Genomic DNA, 22,462 nt, shown 5'->3' with positions numbered 1-22,462 from the left:
AGGCTGTAATTAAATTTAATAGGCAGTTTATCCAGTTCATAGAAAGATGGCATAGCAGAGAGCTACACAAAGCAGAGCCTAAAGCAGGAAATCATTTTACAATAGGGTATCCATCTGGAAAAAAAGACGTTGCATGAAACCAGCAAGTGTGAACGAAATCTTCATCAGTATCATATGAGGTTACTTTATCATGCTGCAGTGCCAGCAAAGGGAAGTTTGACGTGCCTTCTATTAGGAGTAATGCACGGCCGTCGTAACAAATGTAAATCTAACTCTCTATTATGCAAACTGAAGAGAAGGGGCAGTTAATAAAATACAAAATAACCAGGTGTTTTATTATGCCAGGTGCCAGATCCCTCAGCATTGGAGCTAAAGTGATTTTACAGGTTATCTTTGAGATTCTACAAATGGAAAGAGTTTTAACATTCTATCTGTTAATGAATGTCAACACAAGTGTCACAGTAAAAAAACCTGGATTTTTAGGAGCATTTCTCAGTATTTAAAAAACAAAACTGACTCAATATCAATGTATAGACTGAACAATGAAACACAGGGTTAAAACAATACACAATAGAAACAAAAACTCTGCTTAAATTTGCCTGGAGATCTCTCTATCCATGCTGTGAAAAAGATGCAGATGCTATGACTTTTCCTGAATATTTTACTGAAGCGGGTTTTTGGGTGTCTTTTCCAGGAGCAGTCTCACATGTTTTTCAGGCCTATGCACCAGTGCACATATGGTGGAACAATACTGTAATACACCCTAGTGGCGTCTTTATCAGTGGAAAAGCCCAACCTTGCTATGAAATCCAATTAAACAGCCATTTTTGCCACATAAATTGATCCCATTTTTTCCATCATTTTTGTTTTTTCATTGCAGGCTGCTCTGTCTCTACATTAACAATACAGGATGAGGTAGAAACATACACAGCAGCAGAATCCCTACTGTCTTTAAAATCCACTTTACAAAGGAAACAAGGCTCACAGGGGCACTCTGCCCTAATCAGGAACACTCGTGATGCCTCTTTAGTAAAAGCAGCAATGCACTCCAGCTCTGGTGAGTTCACTGAGGACCACGACACATGCCCCTGCTCAGTCCCAGAATCAGGAGATACACACATATTATACATATGCATATAAATATAGATATATTCCTCTGCAATGGCACAGAACAATAGCTGTGGAACTTCTAAGACCAGCACTTAAAAAGAACAAAATGTTGCCAAGATGTGGAACCTCTTCACTTCCAGCTAGCCAAGAGCAGCCCAGGAGAATCTGCAGCAAGGGTCTGCAGAGCCAAAATTGTTTTCTATTTTATCCTCCCTTTATCACAAGGCTGGATGTAACACAGCTGTAGACTTACAAATAATACCACTCTCAAGGGATGAGCAGTATAGTTACACTCAATTATACTATAAAGTATGACATCTCCAGAGAAATTACTCAGGCACTCTCTCTTACCTGGATGACAGTAATAAAACAGATCTGTTTATGATGGACTTTTGGAATCCATTACATTTAAACAGCTTGCTGATTCTCATCATTGGTAGAACTGTATTTGTCACTGCCCACCAAATGTAACTGTTAAATCAAATGACCCAGGGAATTTAATACAAGTACTATTCTCCCATTATTTTAAGTAGACTTCTATTAACTATGCAAAGTATGGGGCGCCTTTTTCTTTTTAAAGAGCAGATGGATATAAAAAAATGTAATTGAAAATGCTTCTCTTAAACCATTTTTAACAGGTAAAAACACACAATGGAGGGGGAAAAAAATCACCATGTAACCTTTCCCTCTGGGAAATGCAGGGTGCAGCGCTCAAGAGTGAGAGGAGCCAGATACGTAAGCCAAATGCCAGAACAGATTTATTTTTTTTTTTTACTATATCTCTGTAAGGTCTTTTTTACTTTACACTCTTATATTTAAAATTCTTTGCTCTTTTTAGCAACAAATGAAATCTTCTTTTAAAACAGTCTGAATGATGATGTAACTGAAGGCACTCAGGGGCTGCTCTTGCAGAATAGTTTCTTTCATCCACCATTCCTGTCAGTACACAAGTGCAAGGCTCACAAAATTCAAGGGAATCTACATTGGTTAAAAACACTCACTTCTCACCTCTCACTTAGAGAATTAAATTAAAAACTCTAAGCTTATAAAAGCAATCTGTGTGCTCTGGTAGTGTGAGCACGCCATGCTTCACAACTGACAGCACGCAAAACCAGGCATAAAAGCAGAACTGGGGGCAATCTTCTACCTGTACTAGATTGTTATATCAAAAAAAGCAGAGTGGCATAGGCTTCCAGCTCCCCTTGGACACAGCACTTAGAAAAAGGGCTGCGTGCTCCTCTGTTTTTTGATTTCTGGTCTCTACTTCAAATGTCTCAGATTGTTGTTGGATCAGCAGCTGGTGGTGGTGTCCAGGCACCAGAGCTGTGCTCCTGTGACCAGCACACAGAGTTTCTACATTCCAGATTCTCCATGCTGCAGAAAGGATTTTCCCCTGCCCCTGGGCTGGAGGGGAAGATGACCCATACTCCAGCCCCAGCACTACTCTGCCCTTCCCACATGAGCTCTTAACACTGAAGTCCTACATAAAATGCTGGAGTGGCTGCCAGACCTTACCTAGATGAGAGATTCAAACACTCTGCATTTCACACACAGACTATGAGAATGCAGTAAGAAGACAGTGTTTAGCACTGCTGCTTTTAGATCTGATGCAGCATTTGAAGAAAGCTGCATTGCTCTCAAAGATTCAAGGTAAGCCCAAAGTAACGCTCAGTATAATTTTGTTATTGCAACTTGTACCATGACAAAGCAGGAGGGAGCTGAGCTCCATGCAGCAGTTCACTAGTTTGGACTTCCAACAGAGCAATGCTAAAAACAAGAAATCTCCTGACCCGAGCTGTCCATCAGGCTTGAGATATGAAAGACCAATATCCAGCCTCAGAAAGAGTGTGGTCAAATCATGGCTACTCATGCTCCATAGACAGACCAGATTCATCTGCTCATTGCTGAGATCCAGGTGCTCTCAATAAGGGCTCTAAAATTCCAACAGGGACATAAACTTGCCATGGGGTTCAGACGGAACCTAAGGACGAAGGCATCAGCAGTGGGTGTGCTATGCAACAAGACCCTCTCCAATTTCATTCACTTGTATCATTTCAAGAGCTAAAAGATTAATGATACTTTATCATCCAATACCTAATGCAAGTGTAGAGGTGCCAAGGTTTATCTTTCAGCCCTTGAGGATCTTTGACAATTACCAGGATACAGTACCATCCACTGGCGGCAGCACACTGCTAACTCTGAGGTAATGTGGAAATACGTACTAATGTGTTCCTGCTGGGAAGGACCAGAAAAGCATGGGGAAGACAGGCTCCTTCCCCAGTACTAACCAGCTTACATGGGGCTCAGAATAAAATGTGAAAAGTGTTTGTGAAAATACTTTCAGCAACATGAAAAACGTACCTTTTTCTAAAATCACGTATGTGCTTGCTTTTCTTGCACTTAAATACCAAGTCTTACACTTAAACCTCAGTTTTGAACCTCGCACTTTGTTATGTAAATAGATTAATATGCCATAAACGAGCACCCTGATCGCTAAAACAGTTACTATTGATGGCACACAGGAATTTGCCTACTCTGAGAAATTTAATTCTTGTTTCGATAGCAGAAAATTTCCTCAAAACAGAGAGCAATCCAGTGATAGAAGTATTTCACCTGACCTCTGAGGATTGGTCCCAGATCTTCATCTGGGGCTAGAGGGCAAGAACCATGGAGGCAGCTGTCTCCTTGCCCCAGTCATGTCACTCCTGAACTCCTGCTCTCAGCAATGAGAGCACATACCTGACTACATCAGGATGTTTTGCACATCCCTCTGAAACAGCCAGTGCTGCTGCAATCAAGAGCAAGCCCAGACCCAGCAGTCATTTCTGTACTGATAAGACTCTATTACCTAATGGTTAATTTTTATAATCTCTTTTATTACTAGATTTGCAAACTTGACATTGAATTTTCTTTAATCAATTAATGTCACTGACTTTCCCTGTATTTAGCAACATATATATGTATAGAAAAAAAATTATTTCCCTGACTCATCTCTGGAGAAGTTCCCATAGTACTGAGCTTCTTGATGGGGGGGCTGACTTTTCATTTCTAAAAGCAGCAGAAGTTTTTGCTGTTACGGGATGTTTTGGTAGACTAGGAAAGGATGTGTAATTTCTGGGGCTATCATGCGCAGAGCCAGAAGTTGAACTCAATGATCCTTGTGGGTCCCTTCCAACTCAGGATATTCTATGACTCTAGGAATAAACTGTAAATGAGCATTTTGGAAACTGTTTTACTTAAACATTTCATATTTTCCTTGACCTTGGTAGCTTTGGGACTATCACCAGTAATCCAGCAGCATTTAAGAACTCCCTACACCTGCAAAGCTGTAATCCACTGATGCACGAGCAGAGATCACGTCTTTGGAAGCCAACAAATTTCTAATGAATGATGGAATGTAACTGACTCATGGTCTCGGAGCTGGTCGCTTGGCTGCATTAATCCTCCAGGAGTCTCTTGTGATACCGCTAAGTAGCGCTCACATCTAAGTGCAATTTCTCTTCCTAGCAAGCAGCGTTTACACATACACCTCTGTTTTTTCCTGCTAAGGAGGTGCAAAGAGTGAATCTACCCTCCATCTATTTAAAATGTCCAGAGCCTCCAAAACTCATATCATCCAGGCATATCCAGAACGCTCTGTGCCTCAAACCATACTCACCGTAGTGTATTTTCCGAGCTGGCAGAGTGAGGGGAAGGTTTCCTGGTGAGCTTTTCGGATCTTCTCAGTGAGATCATCTAACTCTGCTGTCATTTCATAGTTTTCTGTGGACTCCTGCTTTGAAGGTTCCTTCTTCTTTTTGTTCCTATCATTTCTGACAGCTGAATAAAAAAGTAGAGATACAGATCACATGGGGTTATTCGGATCAACCTATGTTGTTTTTGCTGCTCTATTTCAAATCACTGTAAAATGCTGCTATTTTAAACACACATTGTTTTAGGTAAATATAAAAATGTTATATGCACAGAGAACACTAATTCCAGCTTATTAATTTAAAAATAATTTAAGAACTACATGTAGTAAGCAGTGACGAAACTAAACTTCCACAGGGGTTTGTTGTGGGTGTGCCATCACAATCCCATAGTATCTGCCTTCCAGGAAAGTCTACTGCAACTTCATAAGCACAGTGTCTTAGTAACTTTGTGAGGTGGGATTTTTTCACTGTGCATGGTGGATGGTGAAGTCTCTGCAGTGATGCAGTCACTATTTTATTGGATGTGAACAACACTAAAAAAAGACAGCAACTGTCTTTCTTCTTAAGTACCTCAGCATGGAAGATAACAAAGCCCCATACTAATACAAACTCCACCAAACAGAAGTTATTTAAAAGGAAAGTTAAATGTGAAAACAGTAAACAAAAGAAGATGAAACACGTTAAACTCAAGTTCTGAAGATCAAAGGAGAAGCACAAACACTTGAAAGAGAAAAAATGGCAGTCTAAAGCTATCTAAAGTTGCTTGCCATCTGCTTCTGCACTCAGATCAGCCTTCTACCTTCCCCCGGTCGTGGGGGATTACTGGAAATATGCATTGTGCACACTCGTGCTGTAATTGATTTCCCACATATTTGTGTTTTGTAATAAAATATGACAGCTGCTCCATCACCATGCTGCTCTTTGTTCTTTTAATGAAAATAGCTTAATTTTACAAAACGTGCCCAGGAGATAAGTCCATGTCCGCAGTATTGCCAGTAATTGTGAATTTTATCAAGAGTCTTGCTGTTAGCTAAAGCTAACGTCTTAAGTGTAACCAGATGCATAAGGCTTTACAACAAAGCCAAGCAAAATCAATCCCTCTCCCCAAAGACTCCATGTCAATATTAAACACCCTGAAGACTAAATCTTACTGGATAAATAAAACCAATCTTAACATTGTTAGTATTCAAAACCTCACGATATTTAAAACAAGGACCTGAACTTGGAGGGTGCAGCTGGTGGGTTTGGCACATGTGAGCATGGCCAGGGATTCTGGATGATTTGGATGATTCTTATTTGTACTGTCCTGCCCCAGAAAGTACATCTATCTGTGCCTCAGGGAGGGAAGCATAGAGCCACCTCCATGCCAGCTTTTCTTCCCTGTGGGTTCCACAGGCCCATCTCCACATCTTCTGTGGTCGCTTCCTACATGCCAGTGAACCACAAATAATCAGAAAGAGCAGAAAAAATAGTGGGCTGGGAAAGCATCAGAGTCAGAGGCATTTACAGAAATAACATATTGTGTGTAATAGAAAACAAGGATGAGAGATGTGGGGAACATTGTTTCTCTACACAAGGCCATTAGGCACATAGTCCATACAATGTATGGCTCTGGTTTTCTCACTATAGGTATGAATTTGCAACTGAGAGAATTCTGGTGCCAATCATTCACATTTTAAGCATGAACTTGACTTAATTGTGTGACAGACCAGCACTGAAGTCAGTCATCTGCTTGGCTGGATCAGGGCTGAGATGCTGAGCACCCCACTGGATTAAAGCCTAACCATCAATTTTGGTGTTTGGAGAACACAGACCCAAAGGAGACCAGCAAGGGTGGACCAAAAAGGTTATTCCTTGCAAAGGTACAATGCTACAGTGTAGTCATTGTATAATCAGGTTTAGGGGGATGGACTGGTTCCTCCCTGCTTCCTTTTACAAGTTTTCCCTTCAAGCAAATGCTCTGATTTGTTTGCTGGACCCCAGGGCAGAACACAGGTACCATGTTTTACACTGAAAAAACACCCAGGACCCAGAGGTACGTCTGGAGAGCTGCAAACTGCACTTCAGAAACAAATCCTAATTACTGATGTACTTGGGGGATAAAAGATTTCCTTAGAAAATTCTGTGAACTGCTACACAACCGCAAAGAGCAATAAACCTTCGTCACAAAGCCCCACTTACTTAGACCTCTACAAGCTGATTGACAAATTTGCCAAGCAGGCGGCCTCAACAACTACTTCCCTCAACAGCTTCCATGAACTCCTTGTGGAATATGAGTACATTAGTCAGGCCAGACTTCGAAGCAGGTGCAAAGGGCTCCCAGAGACCAGGAGATAACTCTGGCAGAAGCCCTGCCATGCTCCTTTGCTACTCCAGCACTGCTACTTCTGCAGCTATACCTGAAGTCCCTTTCCCTCCAAAGGCCACCAGAGGGACAGCTGCTGATCAATCCTCATCACCAAATTGGCCCAGTTCTGTCCCCTTTCTTTTTTGGTGCAATTTAGAGAGGGGAGAAGTAACACAGCCTGAAAACTAAGACCATATTTTGTTCTTCATTAACTTTTTTATATTATTCTGATAGCTTTTATAATAATGATAAAACCAGAATAATATATTTCTTCTTGCTTTATTCATCAAGACTGTACCAGACATGTCAGCATTTCTATATTCCCTATAAGATAATGGATTAAAGTGCTGACGTAAAACACCCAAGCTCCAAAAGTATAAAGCATTTCAGTAACTGAACTATTAGGCAGATTGAACTACAGCTATAATTCAACACAACACACACACACACACACACACACACACAAAGGAGAGAGACATTAAGACAATATTGTGTTACAAAGAGTTAAATAAAAACATATAAACACACACATTTATGCAGTAAATTTAAAAACCATCACTGCTCTGGGAGCAGGAATTGTCACACTGCATGTGGGAAGGGTTTTGGATTACAGCTTATGCTTATATTACATAAATCACACCTTTTGGTATCTTGATCTTTACATGCATATGATCACATCAATCCCCAATGCAATTCCACTGCCTTTTAATGATGATACACCAGTGATGAATCTGTGTCACAGTTAATGCTGCCGTAGAAAACTCAGGTTATGAATTTCATTACTTGTGCACTAAATTCTGACTTGATGGCTGCATTAATTAGAAGCTCCCAACAGGGGACAGTACGGAAGCTTTCTTGTCCTATGAGAACTCTTGGAAGTTGAAGAAAAATAAATAAGGTGGCAGTGTGGGGAAGGAGAATGAAAAAAGGTGTATCTTGATACGTGAAGAAGCCAGGTCTTGACGCGTCTCAGAAGGCTGAGTGACACACCCACACCCCTGCACGTCTGCTCCAATCCATCTTCCTGTGACAGCTTCCCTGTCCCCTTGACACACACGCCAGGACTTGCACTTCCACACCCAGAAACCTCCAGGCAGCCACAGCAGGGTTCGCAAGCTGGCCAAGGTACTTTCTGTTGCCTTAAGAACTAGCCCCTACCTTCAGATGTTCAGCCTCCTCCCTGATGATAGAGAGGCAGAACATCACCTCTCATCCTGTTCAGTCTGCTCTCCTCACCCCAGGTTTGCCATTGCTTTTTCCTTAGCCTCAGATACACTTTCCCTCTTATGCTCGAAGTGATGAACAGGGTACAAAAGCTGCATGAGGGTCAGATGTGTTCTTTAAGGACAGCAGGGTCTGCTGTAGATGGAACTAAGTACAGAGAAGACACAAACAGCCTCCCTTGGAGAACCCCAGTGCTCTCATTTAGTAACCATGCAGCAATTCTCCTGCCTGAGTGGGGTCACTTCAAGCATGTCCTAATGCAGGGAATCGTCCAGTCTTAAACACAAGCCCCTCAGGTCCACCAAACTTAGCCACTGCTTGGCTAAGGATAAGCTGGGATCCAGCCCATGAAATTTAGACAGTTCTAGACAGTCAGGTAAAATCATGGAACAGTGAGTATTTGTACATCCATCTGTCAAAAGCGGCACAAACGTGTCCAAGGGAGAAGAACTTGCCACTCGCAATGCAATTTTTCCTATTCCTTGCACAACCTGTGCTTCCCCAGATATCCAGAAGAGAGGCAGACAGCTCCTTTCATGTATTATAATGATTAATCATCTATGAATTCATTATTTAAAATGCTATCACTGCAGTTTTGCCTCTTGGAGATCCCCATGACCTTTGAAGAGCTCTGTGTACTGGTTAGCTGGTTTTGTTCCTCTAGCAACAACTACTAGTGCTTCCAGTCAGTTCGCATTCCTGTAAACCACACTCCTCTTGTCCCCAAATATTTTGGAAGTTACTCGTTAAGCTAACAAACCTCAAAAGCACCATGAAGCACACAGAACAAGTCAGTAATTGCACAGCGCTGGGCACAAGGTCGGTCTGCAAAAAGACTCCTTTTGTTTGCAAAACCCAATGAGAAGAGAAGTGAGAGGTGAACTGAGGTAGGAACACTGCAGACCTGCCAGTTCTCCCTTCTGGGCAGAGGCTCGCTGTCCTGCCTGTCCTTCTGCTCCTTGGGAAGTCACCTGTCCCTGTCTGAAAGCCAGGCAGCCTGGGCAGGCCAGTGGTGCCACAGGCGGCAGTGGGGCCAATGTTCAGCACTGCAGCTGGGAAATCCAGGAGCACCAAGCTGCTTCTTAGGGTGGAAACCCACAAAGCTCCTCCATGCTCTTGCTTCTTCAACTCCAGAGGCAGCTGCTAAAAAATTCTAATTCTGGCAGAAGCTAGGAGCTGTGACAAATCTCAGTCAAATATTTCAGTCAAATAAGCAAAATGTTTACTTACTGCCAATGCCAAGTTTGCTCCATCAGGTTAAATGCCCAACATATACCACACATTACTCTTCAACAAACTGTGCTAAATTGTATGGAATGGCAGTCCATAAGGGTGTCTTTCCCAACAGTCACCTTGGAAAATCACAAATCAAGGGAGCCTTAACAACCCTGCTGCTGCTGAACTAGGCTCTTTTTGACCCCATGGTCAAAAGTAACACCTAGCTGCGCATTCCAGGCAGCTTCCAGGCCAAAGAACAGGTGGAAGAAAGCACAAAGATGAGGGAACTCAAGGAGTTTGAGTTTCCCAACTCCAACACAAGTAAAGGAACAAAACAATCATCTCAAAAGCAGCAAAATCATGCTCAACAAACTGACAAAGCATCAGTTCAGGATGGTGGGACTCATGTTCACATTAACAGCAGTGCAATTGCAAGCTAAACATACTAAAATATGCAGAACTCCAGGTAGTTATAAATAGATTGGCTTCCTAGGTCGTGATTTCCAGATGAAATAATGTTTTCTTTTAAGCAAAATAGCTCAGTCTTGAAAAAAAAAAAAGCCAGGAAACTATTTTAAAACAAATTTCCATGCCAAAACTTGGCTTTGACATATGGAGAATGACTGCAGACAAAGCCCATTTCAAACACAAAACTCATCTCTAATGGACAATGCAAATAACAAGTACGCAGTTGTGTAAGGGGCTTACAAAACCAAAGCACATTGAAACCTGCATATTTTGTAGCTGATTCTGAGAAATCACCCATGTCAGCTGTTGGATAACAATCACCAGAAGAAAACATCTCAAATTAAGTGAGATAGTATCTCTCCACAGACACATATCAAAATTAACAGGGAGCACAGAGAAACAATCATGGAAGACATTTCATAAGCACCTGGCACGCTATCATTTTTCCCCAGGCGCAGAGCAAGCACATCCATTACAGAATTCGAGCCCGCCCAGGGTTTCCTATTGAGAAATAACATTCAGCTATGGCAAACCCGCCCCAGCCAATGCGCCAGGAACCTCAGTTCAACCACAGGGGAACGCACTGCGGATCCAGAAGACATCGTCCTTCCAGCCACTCGTGGTATTTTTTTTTTTTAATTTATTTTTTAGGAAGGTAAATTTGAACTCTGCCTTGCAGCTTTGTATTATTCATTACATAATTGCTATGTTTTATTAGAAATGTGGTCTATTATAACCTTGAATATGGTAACTTAAATGACATTGAAAATTAGATTATTCTGATTATTAGAGAAGTGAGAAAGGTACTAAACATTAGTAAGGCTGATAATCAATCAGTGTATCCATGTGAGTGCAACAAAAATCAATCAGGAGCTAGTGCGTTTAAATCTAATTTTTTAAGCATGACATTTTCTTCTGAGTTTCTTTTTTAAATGTCACCCTCTTCTACAACAGTGATTGATTCTATCCCCAGGGATAGTTAACTCCAACTGTTTTATTCATTGCACTGAGCTCTTGTATCCACAGTCTTTTCTAAATAACAAATTAATGACAACAATAATATTTTTATCAAAATGTAAAATTCAGAAATAGGCATTCAAAAGAACAAGAAGCACAGCTGTATATTTAAACTGCTTCAAATACCAGGGACCTTTTAACTAGCAAGCAGTGTACTTTATTTAACACAGAAAATGGTGGAATTTTGTGTCCCTCCCATTTTTTTTCCTCCCATAAAAGAGAAGGGCAAGGATTTGCTTGTTTAAAACATAATTCATTTAGAAATGTTTCAGTAGTGAACAATGAATCACTGGCTATAGGGAGTCTGTGAGTAATTACCTATGCCTTCAAAATAACCTTATTAGGCTATTGTAAGTATAGGGGAGACCTTTGATACCTATAGCCTAAGGGCCTCTATTTTTCCATTCATGCACAGGGGATTTATATGGTTATATCCTGACGAAAGCAACACATCTCCCATTTATGTGTGAGGATAACTGCAGGGTTAATATATCAAGAGCTGAGTTATAAGAACAGGTTTCATTATATGAATGAATGATACAAATGGATGCTCTACAGCTTTATTTAACTGGCCTGAAACTCCACCTGTGGTTTCAAGGATTCTCATCAGTCTGAACAATTTTATTTTTGACATGAAATTTGACACCTGCTATTGTCACATCCCTGAAATACTAGTAACTGGAATGAGCAAAAAAAAGGGAGTTTCTAGTCCTTTGAAAAAAACCAATACCATCTGAAATCAGATGTGGGACCAAAACAGAAAAGCCAATGAAAAACAACAGGCTGAGAAAAATACCCCTTGAAATTAGCTGAAAGGTATGCCTCTGGCATTGTTTTATCTATTTATTTTAAATTATTATTTAGATTATTTCACAGTCTTTAAAAAAATATATTGTTATTTTCTTTTTTTTTTCTTAAGACATCCAGAAGAAAAATCAGCAGCTATCATACTTGGTATATGTAGAACTGCCAATCCAAGACCCAAAACCACTGCTGAAGGAAAACAATTGGTTCTACAGACATATTTGTCTTGAAGGACAGGACAAAAAAATCCAAACCAACCAACCAACCTCCAAAACACAAACAAACTCCTCCCCCCCCCAAAATAAACGAAAAACAAAACCAAACCAACAAAAAAACCCCCACCAACCCAAACGCACCAAAATTCCATAAGCTGCTTCCAAGTGTATGAATATACCAACGAATGTCTACCTTTATAATTACTACAGTATTTCGGGAATGGTTCAAGTTCTGCAGAACATGCCAAACAGAGTACCAACTGCCCAAAGAATAAAAATCAGGACTCCAGAAATACAAATGGAATACCCTCCACACTCCCTAAACAGGTCCTAAGAACAAATGAGAAATGAAAAAGCTGGAAAAACAGACAGTAAACAAGTGGGGGGGAAAAAACGCAGTAGAAAATGTGTTTTGCAGCATGTGGGTGTGGGCAGGCAGAGGATGAGAGGATGAGGAGCAGCCGAGTCAGAGGCAGGACAGACAAGTCACAGCACCTATACCAGGGGTTGAACTGAAAGCAGACTCCTTGGTCTCCCTTACCATCTCCCTACATACCGCAATCAAAGTAGGTGGAGAGATGGGATTATACATTAAATGATAAACTGTTTAAATAGCATTTGCCCTACGATTTCCATTTTCAAAGTGCTTTAATGTCATCAACTAATTGCCAGTGTGAAATAGGATAATCCACACGCTCTAAGCAGCTGATGCTTAAAAGAGCTATTGAAGGTTGTTAGCATTAACAATTGCAGGCAGAATAAATCACTAATATTGCCCGTGAAGACCCACCAACATATCTGCAATGGAAATAGCCTAGCCATACTCATTGATTCGAACAAAATTTACTCACTGGTATGTTCCCATCTGTATTTCACACAGGCATCACCTCAAGTTACTTAATACAGTCAGAAATTCCCACATCTGAGATGGAGTATCTCCACATGCAGGTCTTCAATGTCCCTTGTGCAGCTGTTAAATTAAACTACACATGTATCACTCCCTCCTCACTCTGGTCATGCCCCATCTCTCTCAGTATTCTGCATGAAATCAGTCACCTCTTTACTCTCAACATAAAACTTACGATTTTTATTAAGACCTACCATGCCACTTGCAACAGGTTTGCAAGTAATTGCATCATCCAGTGGGTATTGCCAGTCTTTCCCTTACCTGCACAGTGCAGGAATGGGAAAGAGCTTTGAGAATCAATCACTCCATCTGGAAAGGTTTCCTAAATTTACAGGGCTTCTGCAGGTAACCCACTGAGAAGCACCAGCCTGTGGCAGAATCCCCATGAAACTAAAACCCTCAGTGAAGCAGAGTGCTGTGCTTACTATCTACTGAATTGGCTGCCACGATCCCAGTGGATTTACTAGTATCTTCTGTGGCAGTCTAGATAAAATTCTGCATGCAGCTGGTTAAACCAAAATACTCTGGGGAAATGGAGGACAGTTTTTCTGGAATTGCAGTGTCTTAACACATTAGCTAAAAATACACAGGCCCACAAACACAAAGTGATTATTCTTTCTCTTCCTTACAGCTGAAGTGACCAAATGTATACGCAGCAGTTAAAAAACTCTTCTAAATTCTCAGCCTGAAAATGAATTTCTATTAGGCTATAGTGCATTTATTTTACCATAGGCTGGGTTTAAAAAAAAATCCCTAAATTTCAAACTCTGAACTTTCAGTCAGAAATCACTGAGAGGCCATTAAATCTGTCTCATCTAATTTCAGCTGTTGAGGTGCCCTTTCAAGCTACCTTCTCAAAGCAACTGCCCTTTTGAGCTACAATCTTGAAGCCTGGTACACTAACTCCTTATGGATAACCGATTATGAGCAAAAATATCCTGAACCTGACCTTTCTCTCCAGGGTCATCAAAAGGTAAATCAGTCTACTTATCTACAGATATTACATTAATTTCTCTTAGGAGACAGTCATGGTAGTACGATGCCTTGCAACTGGGGTTATCTAAAGTCCTTGTTTCAATTTGCTAGGCATTATCCAGGAGCACTGATGGCCAAGGAAGTGCATGGCTGTAAGCTAAGACTAGACACTGCACACTATCCCTGCCCCACTGCCTGCCTGTAGCACTTCACACTTCAACCTGCCACAGCTATGTTATTTCTTATCCTAACATACACTGAGGAAAATAACATGACTTGCTTTTTACTTAACTAGCAAGCTACCTACCAGGACAAATTGCAACCTCTTTCCTGACAATGCTATTAACAGACTTCTTCCACAAAATAAATTTCCATAAAAAGCACATTTGTTCAATGTAATGAATGAGTCCGAGCTACAGGACAAATTCTGATCATGCACGATAAAACTGACTTTATGGGACAAAAAAAAAGAGGTCAGTGGAAGACCCCTTCCCTTTGCATGTGCATGGACACTCAAGGCAATGGCACCCTAGAAGGAAGAGCAGGTTCAAGAGCAATGGCAAGACAGTGTGTCACTGCATTTCTCCCTTTTATTATGGGTGGTTTCATGCAGTGAACAGAATCTGGCTTTCCCCGAACAGGGTTCACTCTTACATTATTTACCAGAATTTAAAATAACAGCCCCAGCTTATCCTCACTGCTGTTTTTGTCTTGCAGTGGTGCTACTCCACTGATCGCAGCAGAGTCCTATTAGTGTAAAACTACAGTAGCGTAGTGGGGGATCAGGTCTAATATCTGTATCTGCAGATGGATAACACCGCATTCATACCTAAGTTTCATTTCTTTGTTTTGCCCCCAAGGCTGAATTTCACATTTGTACCTCCTGGTGGCTTGTGCAATTGTGTAAAGGTGCATCTAGCGAGAGAGCTGCCAACTGACAACACGTCTGAAGAGGCTTTGCGTGCACGGGTGCTTCATCAGGCGCAGGGAACACATCGCCTCCCGCAACCGTAAACTGAGCTCATGAAGGCGCAGGAACAGTTGTTCCCGGCATGTTTTAAGAAAAGGAGCTGCAGTCTTGAATCGCAGTGCTTGCCTGCATTACAGCCTCAGCAGCTTGCAGCCCTGGCCTCCCACTAGGCCAGGGACAATAAAAGCAAAGAAATAGCTCAGAATCTATTTACCTATTCCTCCAAAGCGAATGTGGAAAACACGCCATTATGAACTTACACACATTCCTTCCTAAATGCAAAAGCTTGTTCATACTCCTACTACTAAACCAAAATAAAACAGAATTGTGACTGGGAGGTTATTTCCATCTCCCAAGGTGTCATGATTGGTACCCAAAGTGGAGGACAGGGGGGACAGGGTGTGCACCTCACAACCACGCTCAGCCGCCCTGCTCAGGCTTACCTTCCTGGCTAGCTGAAGCAGCAGGAGAAGGGAAGAACAGAGTAATTTAGCCAGGTAGACTAGAAGCACTGCTAGATCAGGCAGAAAAAAATTGTCTGTTTAAGCCTCACACTGATGCACAGTCCAACACAGCTGGTGGGCACACATTTGCACTGGCCAGGGGGCTTGAACGGCAGGTGGGCTTGATTTTTTTGAAGAACAGTGTGTGTTGTTAAAGCTGTTTTGCCATAATACTACAAAAAAAAAGCTTCATCAAACGGGATAATAACATGCCCAAACAATACTGTTGCATCTCACTGCCTTTTAGTGTGTTGTTTACATCCTTTCCCTCCCCAAAAGCTGAGCAGTTGGAATAAACAATCTGCAGATTTGTTGTTGGGGTGGGGCATTTTTTTTGAAGATTACATAGTCCTGTTTTCACCAACTGTAAACTAAGGAGAAAGCAAGGAGTGAGGTCAGAGGACTTCTTTTTCTTTCCATCTCAGGATTTCAGGAAAGCCAGGCTGAACCAGCCAGCAGGCTCCGGGAAAGCCCTGCTAAAGCTGGCTGTTGCCACAGGTAAACAAGTTTATTCACTTTCAGCTTTAGTGTCTCACTGCCCACCCCGAAGCTCTACACCCGCCAGCTGAGGCACTTAAGAGGCCTTTGCCTCCCAGGCTTTTCTTCAGAACCCGTTCTGCCCATGCATGGCATAACTCTGCTCTGAGCTCCAGCCAGGCTTAACAGGCAGCAGCTGAAGCCCCAGCTCACTTCTGGGATCTCTGTGCCTGGGACAGCAGCAAGTTTTAACATGATTCTTCAAAGCAATAGGTGCCTGGGAGACAGAGGCTCTTGTTTTTGCTTTTAATAAATACTGCTCCATCCATAATTCACATACAGAAATTCTGCTTCTCATCTATTAATGCAGGCTCTCCGGACAACTGTACTCCTGCTTTATGTAGAGGCAAAAGCATCACGGCATTATAGGGTCGAATTCCCTTAACACACCTGCAGCAAACTCAGCTGTTTCAGCACTCACGTTATGACATGAATCACTCCACAAGCCTGCACCTAATTATCAGACTGTCTATTTTGATATATTTTATCTTTTATGTACAATGCCAAAGAAGTTCTTTAAAAATACATTCCAAATATTCTTTCATTTAAAGAAAAAAAAAAAAAGCTTTCTTGTCTGGGACTGAAGTTCTGAAATAGCAGGAGTAAGTGGACCAGATTACTTTAAAAAGAAGGCATGCTAGTAACTACAGCACTGACTTAAAGAGCTTAATTCTGTCAGTCAGGGTCAAGCAGAATCAAATCCTGATTTCTCCATATGATCTTCTAAATATCCCCAGTAAAGCCAGCGCATAACCTTTTTACATTAAGTGCTTTCACAGCACACCAGACCAGTCTGATGCAGTGATCACATAAGAAGCAAAGCAGACAGATACTTGTCTCCAGGAAACAGAAAGATACTAAGGAAAGCAGCCTTTTTATTTTTTATTTGAAATCAAAAAGTGATTACTGAGGGCTCTGTAACTTCCAGGGCAAGATTTAGTGCACACAAGGGAGTTCATTTTGAGAAGGCAAACAGGCAGCAGGTCAACACAGAGTTAACTCAATAAAATAATAATTTCTACTTGGATAAACTGACCTAGTTTTCCCAGACTTCTCCATGAAAACAAAGGATGCAACTTGGACATGAGATGACGTCTGAAAAGGAAGCCAAGGGCTAGGCAAGGAGACTGAATTCAACACACAGCTGGTTCTTAATTAAATGAGGGTGGTAGTCTCCAGTTGGCACTAGAAGTGACTACCCAGCAAGGATCATCTGGCATTATGGGTGGCTGCTAACCCCATCTTATCTCATTGATGCTGATGACAAATCTTTCATATCCATCACCAGCATGGGATTGGGCCCTGAACTCATTGTACTCGGGCTGGGTGCCTGCTTACAGCTAGGATGGTCTTCTCCAAGACTGTGGCAAGTGCAAGATGAAAGATGCACTAACAGAACGGTTTCTACGAGGTCCTCAGGATATTGTTCTAGGGCTACAACTCCCATGGGAAACATGGGCTAAAATCTCAGGATTTCCAAAAGCAGAGGTTTATTCAGTTCCCAAAAGAGCTAATGAACACCCACCTTCCCAGCCACCTGCAGAACTGCCCAGAGCACCAGGCTGCATGGTAGACACAGTGCAGCCAAGCTCCCCAGGGCCTAGGATGTACAACATGGAGGACAGGAACAGACTGGAAGGCTCCTTCCTGGCCCCTCTTGTAACTCATCCCGAGATTCTGCAAATCTGAACACAACAGACAACTCTTCATTTTGGGATTCAACCCAATGTTATTTTCAGCAAAGCTTTGTTGTGCTGGAACACCTCCAACCAGCTCAAGTTAAACAATTTGCCCAGAGAAAATGTTCAGTGAAGGGGAAACATACAAGTATGCACAGAAAGAGGCCTGAGTCCCCCTCTTTTCTAATCCATCACACAGCATTAGGGATTACATACTCGTTAAAAATATATATAATAAACTGTTAAGACAGGATATCTAGTGATTCCTCTTAATTGCCTCATTTTTCCCACACCCTGATTTCTAAGGAATATTTTTTAATATTCCTCCTCCATTAGTTCAAGGCCCCTTTACCAGAGGGTTACTTCCTGGCCTCACTCCCCCAACCAAGAAAGAAGACCCCAAAAGTCATGGGTTTATACTGCATATCCTATGAGTGGCAGCTGATATGTCTGTGCAGTTTATGTATGTTTGCACCTTATGATGCTTAAATTCTAGTAGGAACAATGTTCCTAACAAACATGTGAAATAGCTGTAGCTGACTTAGAAAACAACAGAAAAAGTTGCCAAGAAAAGGCTTTGACTCTCTTTTGAGGACAAACAGGATTTAAGCCTTCTTCAGAACTAAAGGAATAAAATATGCTTATTCTCCTCTGGCCCTGTTTACTTTTCCCTGTGTTATGAGAAGTTTGAACATAACAGGGCTTCTTTTTCTTGGTAACAAATATCCTCTTGCTTTTATTTATTGCCTTTTTAATTATTTTCATTCCTTCTCCATTTAAAATTATTTTCTGGATGTTCTGATTTAACAGCAGTGTTCACCTGAAGAGGCATCCAAAGAAGGGGCAGGGGGGAAAGTATGCATTGAGCTTCTCTTCCAAATTACTGAAAGGGAAAATCAAACATCTTTCTTGTAAAAAAGGGCTGTCAAAAGGCTCTTATGAACTAACGGTCACTTGTTCCAGAGATCTGGATCACATGGCTTTGATCCTGGAGCTACTCGATGGGATAACCAGATGGTGCAGCACAGTACAATGTGGACTACAAGCCCAAACACACACTGAGCTCTGGCCTTCTTCACCAATCTTCACAAGACTCCTAATTGGAAACACAAGAGCTCCCTGCCCAAGAGAGGCAGACTGGTGCTGTCAGAGAGCAACTCAAGCTCCCCTAAACCTAAGCTTCATCTTCCAGCATCAACAACTTTCCTGTATCAGGAAAAAAAAGCTCCTTGATGAAATTTCGGATGTGACACTTTTTGGAGTGTCTTTTCCCAGTTGTGTCTCCACTAGAATCAAAACATACCATGCCACAGGTCACTTAGAAGTTCTATGACAAAAAAAAACCACGAAAAAGATAGTCCTTGCATGAAGCACAGCTATGGTGCAGTGAGGGATGCTGACTATGTGAGGTGCAGAAGTTCAGCACACAAGGATATTCAATTACTGCTGATTTGTCCTCCTGAGCTGATGCTTCCTCCACTCGTGTCTCCAGCTCACAAAATGGCTAGGACTTGTACAACGCCACTATCAGCCTTCTTGAGATATAGAAAAAACTCTCATGTATTAACCAACATCTTATACTTAATTTTTAGAACTATAAAAAGTAGATCTTAAGCTTCGCCACTGAAAAATTCTCTAGAAATACACAGTATACAAAATTACTGCACTTCATAAGAGTATACATAAATTGTGGATTCTTTGAAATGTAAAACTCCCCATAAACTTCAGGACTTCCTCTCAATTTCCATTTTTTCCACCTCTCTTACATTGTATTACTATTTCCATGATGCAATCAGCTAGCTGGGAGTTAAAAATAAGGAGAAATGGGAGGAAGCAAAGGATTTGCAGCAGCACCCATTGTACCAGGGCTGAGTGACAGCAGAAAACCTGCTAATGATGGAAACAGGAGGAGACAGAGCAGGCCAAAACAGTGCTCCTGGATCGACCAGTGTGTCAAGGAATGATGTCCCCTCCCGCTCCTTCAACCGCGCAGTGATGTCTTCACCAAAACCGTTTGTGAAGTGAATAGAGCTCAGCTCTCTGCCAGAGACTGGCACCCCTCAGCCACCTGACAAATCGTGTGGGTGCCCGCTGCTGAAGGAGTGAGGTGGTCTACAGCATTTATAAAACACTTTCCTTTATCACCCAGGATCATTCAATTTAGTATCTCTGCGATGTTTTAATCCACCCTCACTGTGAAGTTTTTCTATTTAATTTAAGGCTTATTTTTCCCAAGCTCTCAAGTTTTATGGTAAAGAGTTTTCCAGGTTCAAATACATCAGGTTCTGCCTCCAAGAAAATACTGATGGAGGAGCATCAACCTCCTTAACATAGGAAAAAAAAAGCTAAAGTGCAAAATGCACAACACTATCTGCCAGTAATCCTTCTTTCCCCAAGTTTAAAGACAACAAATGTTTAAAAATATAATGCATTGAAAATGATACAAATGTAATATGCTTTGTTAGTCTGTTATTTTCAATGGTTTGTAAAGTCCTCCCCCAGAGGACTGGGCTTAAATCATTCATTAACTTGAAGCTGATTGCTTTGTCCTGCAAAGGGGGAAGAACATGGATTTCTCAGATGTAACCCAATTTCCTAACAGAAATGGAAACAACCTGATGAAATTCAGTTATCAAAACAATCTATCATACCCTAAACAGAGGTGTAAATAAATTAAATTACAAAATTAGCTCCTTCACCAAGGTCTAACTTTATGGAGAGTTTTAAAATTAACATTTCACTTGCTTCGAAATTTGAAAAAAGAAAGAAAGAAAGAAAAGTAGGTCAGCATGTTTCCCCAGCATGTCTTTCTGACTCCATTAAAAGTGTCTGTCAGATGACTAACCATGCCTGTAATCCAACTAAAAGCATGTTTGCTTTCTGTTGCACTTTTTGCCAGGGGAAAGGAAGAATTCCACTTAGCTTTAACTCTGAGATTCAGGTAAATGTCTCCAAAGTCAGACAATTTCCTCACATTTACTTACCAAATCTGTTTATATCAACAACAAGCAACTGGTTATGGATGCATGGCGCTGAGAAATGATCCCATAGCTCATTAAATGCCGATCAGCCACAGGCACCGCCTGTAGGGCTTTAAGCTACAACTTGTAGAAGTCAGGTTTCAGAACGGTTATCTGATTGACAGATTTTTCAAGAGATCTAGATTTAAACATTTAGGAGCTTTCAGAAACAGACAACCATGCAAACAAGTACTGGAGTAAAATAAGATGGGGAAAAACCATTTCTGTTCATTTTGGGCTAGAGGACATTAAAAATTCTAACGCCTTATGATCTTTCTTTTTCCTTTTATAGAATTGGCAGCTGAGTGTTATTTAAGTTTGGATAGAAAGGGTGTTATTTCTACTCCTTGTACACCATCTACTTTAAAAAATCCTTTACACTTTCCACATGAGCGCTGAAGAACTGGAAATTAACTGTTCCGATGTATTTTAAAACGAGCATGTGATACAAAGTCAAACTAAAAACAAATCGAGGCTATTTTTAGAGCGCAGTCCTAGGGCCAGCATCCCAGCAGGAGGAGCTGCAACGTGTCAGCCGGCTTATCCCAGCAATGGAAAACTCCCTGTGCTCGAACAATTCATCCAGTGGATGAAAGCAAGCCGTGAGAGCCTGACAGCAGCAGAGGGAAATCCGTGGCCTCATCTACTTATGGAGAGATCTTCCTAAAGTGTCTTTGAGCGCTTACTGGTTTCCGAGTGCCTGCTTTCCATCTTCCACACCATCAGCTCGGGAGCTGCTCTCCGCAGAGAGAGAGGCCTGCGAGAGCTTGGCTTCTTTGCCTTCTGCACAGGCACCTACCCCGTGCAAGACCATCTCCAGTAAAGTGATCAGCAGGAAAACAAAAGTTTGCAGATATAAACCAGCAGGAAGACATACACATTCTCACGTTTGTTTCTTCTGATCAGCTTTTCCAAATAAGCCACTCCTTTGATAGAGAGTCCTTCAGGAACATTCGGGTTGCTGCAGTTCAGACTTCTCAGAACTCTTGGGAACAATTTACTGCATTTCTCATGAACCTTGGCTACTGTAGATAACATTTTCAGGTTGGCCTGACAACCAAATAAGCCATGTTTAGCTTCAAGGCCCAGAACACTGGCAATTTGCTCGTTCCCAGACTGATATTTATCTCATTGACATTTCTGCATCCTTTGGATTCAACAACCCAAAATAAAAAAAAAAAAAAAAAAAAAGAAGAAAAAATTAGGAAAAAAAAAAAGCACATTCAAAAGGAGAAAAAAGATAGCAGAGAAAGCACAAGAGCCAGTATAGAAAGTGCAAGCCACATGGCACAATGGCAATCAGAAAGAGATGCAAAGATGCCCCACGTCCCCAAAGAACAAAATGATCCGAATGAGGAATACGAAGCAGTGAACTGAGTGCATAAAGGAAGAATGGAAGCTCTGAAACAAAGCTTTTGAGGTCATGGGATTGGGGTCTCAGCAGTTATGTCCGCATGACAAAGCAAATGTGGCCTTGGCTTCATTCTTAGGAGTGCAAGGACTGGGTAGGGACTGGTTACCTCCAGATTTCCCATCTGCTCTTACAGCAGCATTGCCCAGCACAGGACAAGGCAGAAAGGATAACCCAAGGTTTTCCTTGCCATGAAAGCCACTGCGATATTAAACTGAAGAAGAGGCAAAGGTGACCTGCAAAGGCAATGCAAAAGCATAGAGCTGGTGTCTTTACATCTACAATTTGTAATACTGCTATAAACCAAAGTGGGGCATGAGAAATAACAGAAAAAGGCCAGGAAAATAACAAGATCTATGTTGAGA

General features: G+C 41.5%; 1 protein-coding gene across 11 annotated transcripts in view; it reads right to left on the bottom strand.

Annotated features, from left to right (window-relative positions):
- Nucleotides 1-22,462, bottom strand: part of RARB (retinoic acid receptor beta) — a 319,234-nt gene that overhangs the window by 15,689 nt on the left and 281,083 nt on the right. For all 11 annotated transcript variants that reach the window (XM_088164196.1, XM_088164223.1, XM_088164219.1 and 8 more), the window contains one exon: nucleotides 4,769-4,929. In XM_088164196.1, coding sequence (XP_088020322.1) covers nucleotides 4,769-4,929 — 161 coding nt within the window. The remainder of the gene's footprint in view (nucleotides 1-4,768; nucleotides 4,930-22,462) is intronic.

Source organism: Sturnus vulgaris, chromosome 1 (genome assembly GCF_052056855.1).
Source record: "Sturnus vulgaris isolate bStuVul1 chromosome 1, bStuVul1.hap1, whole genome shotgun sequence".
Lineage (NCBI taxonomy): Eukaryota > Metazoa > Chordata > Aves > Passeriformes > Sturnidae > Sturnus > Sturnus vulgaris.
Note: the sequence above shows the minus strand (reverse complement) of the source record. Positions and strands in the feature narration are given on the sequence as shown.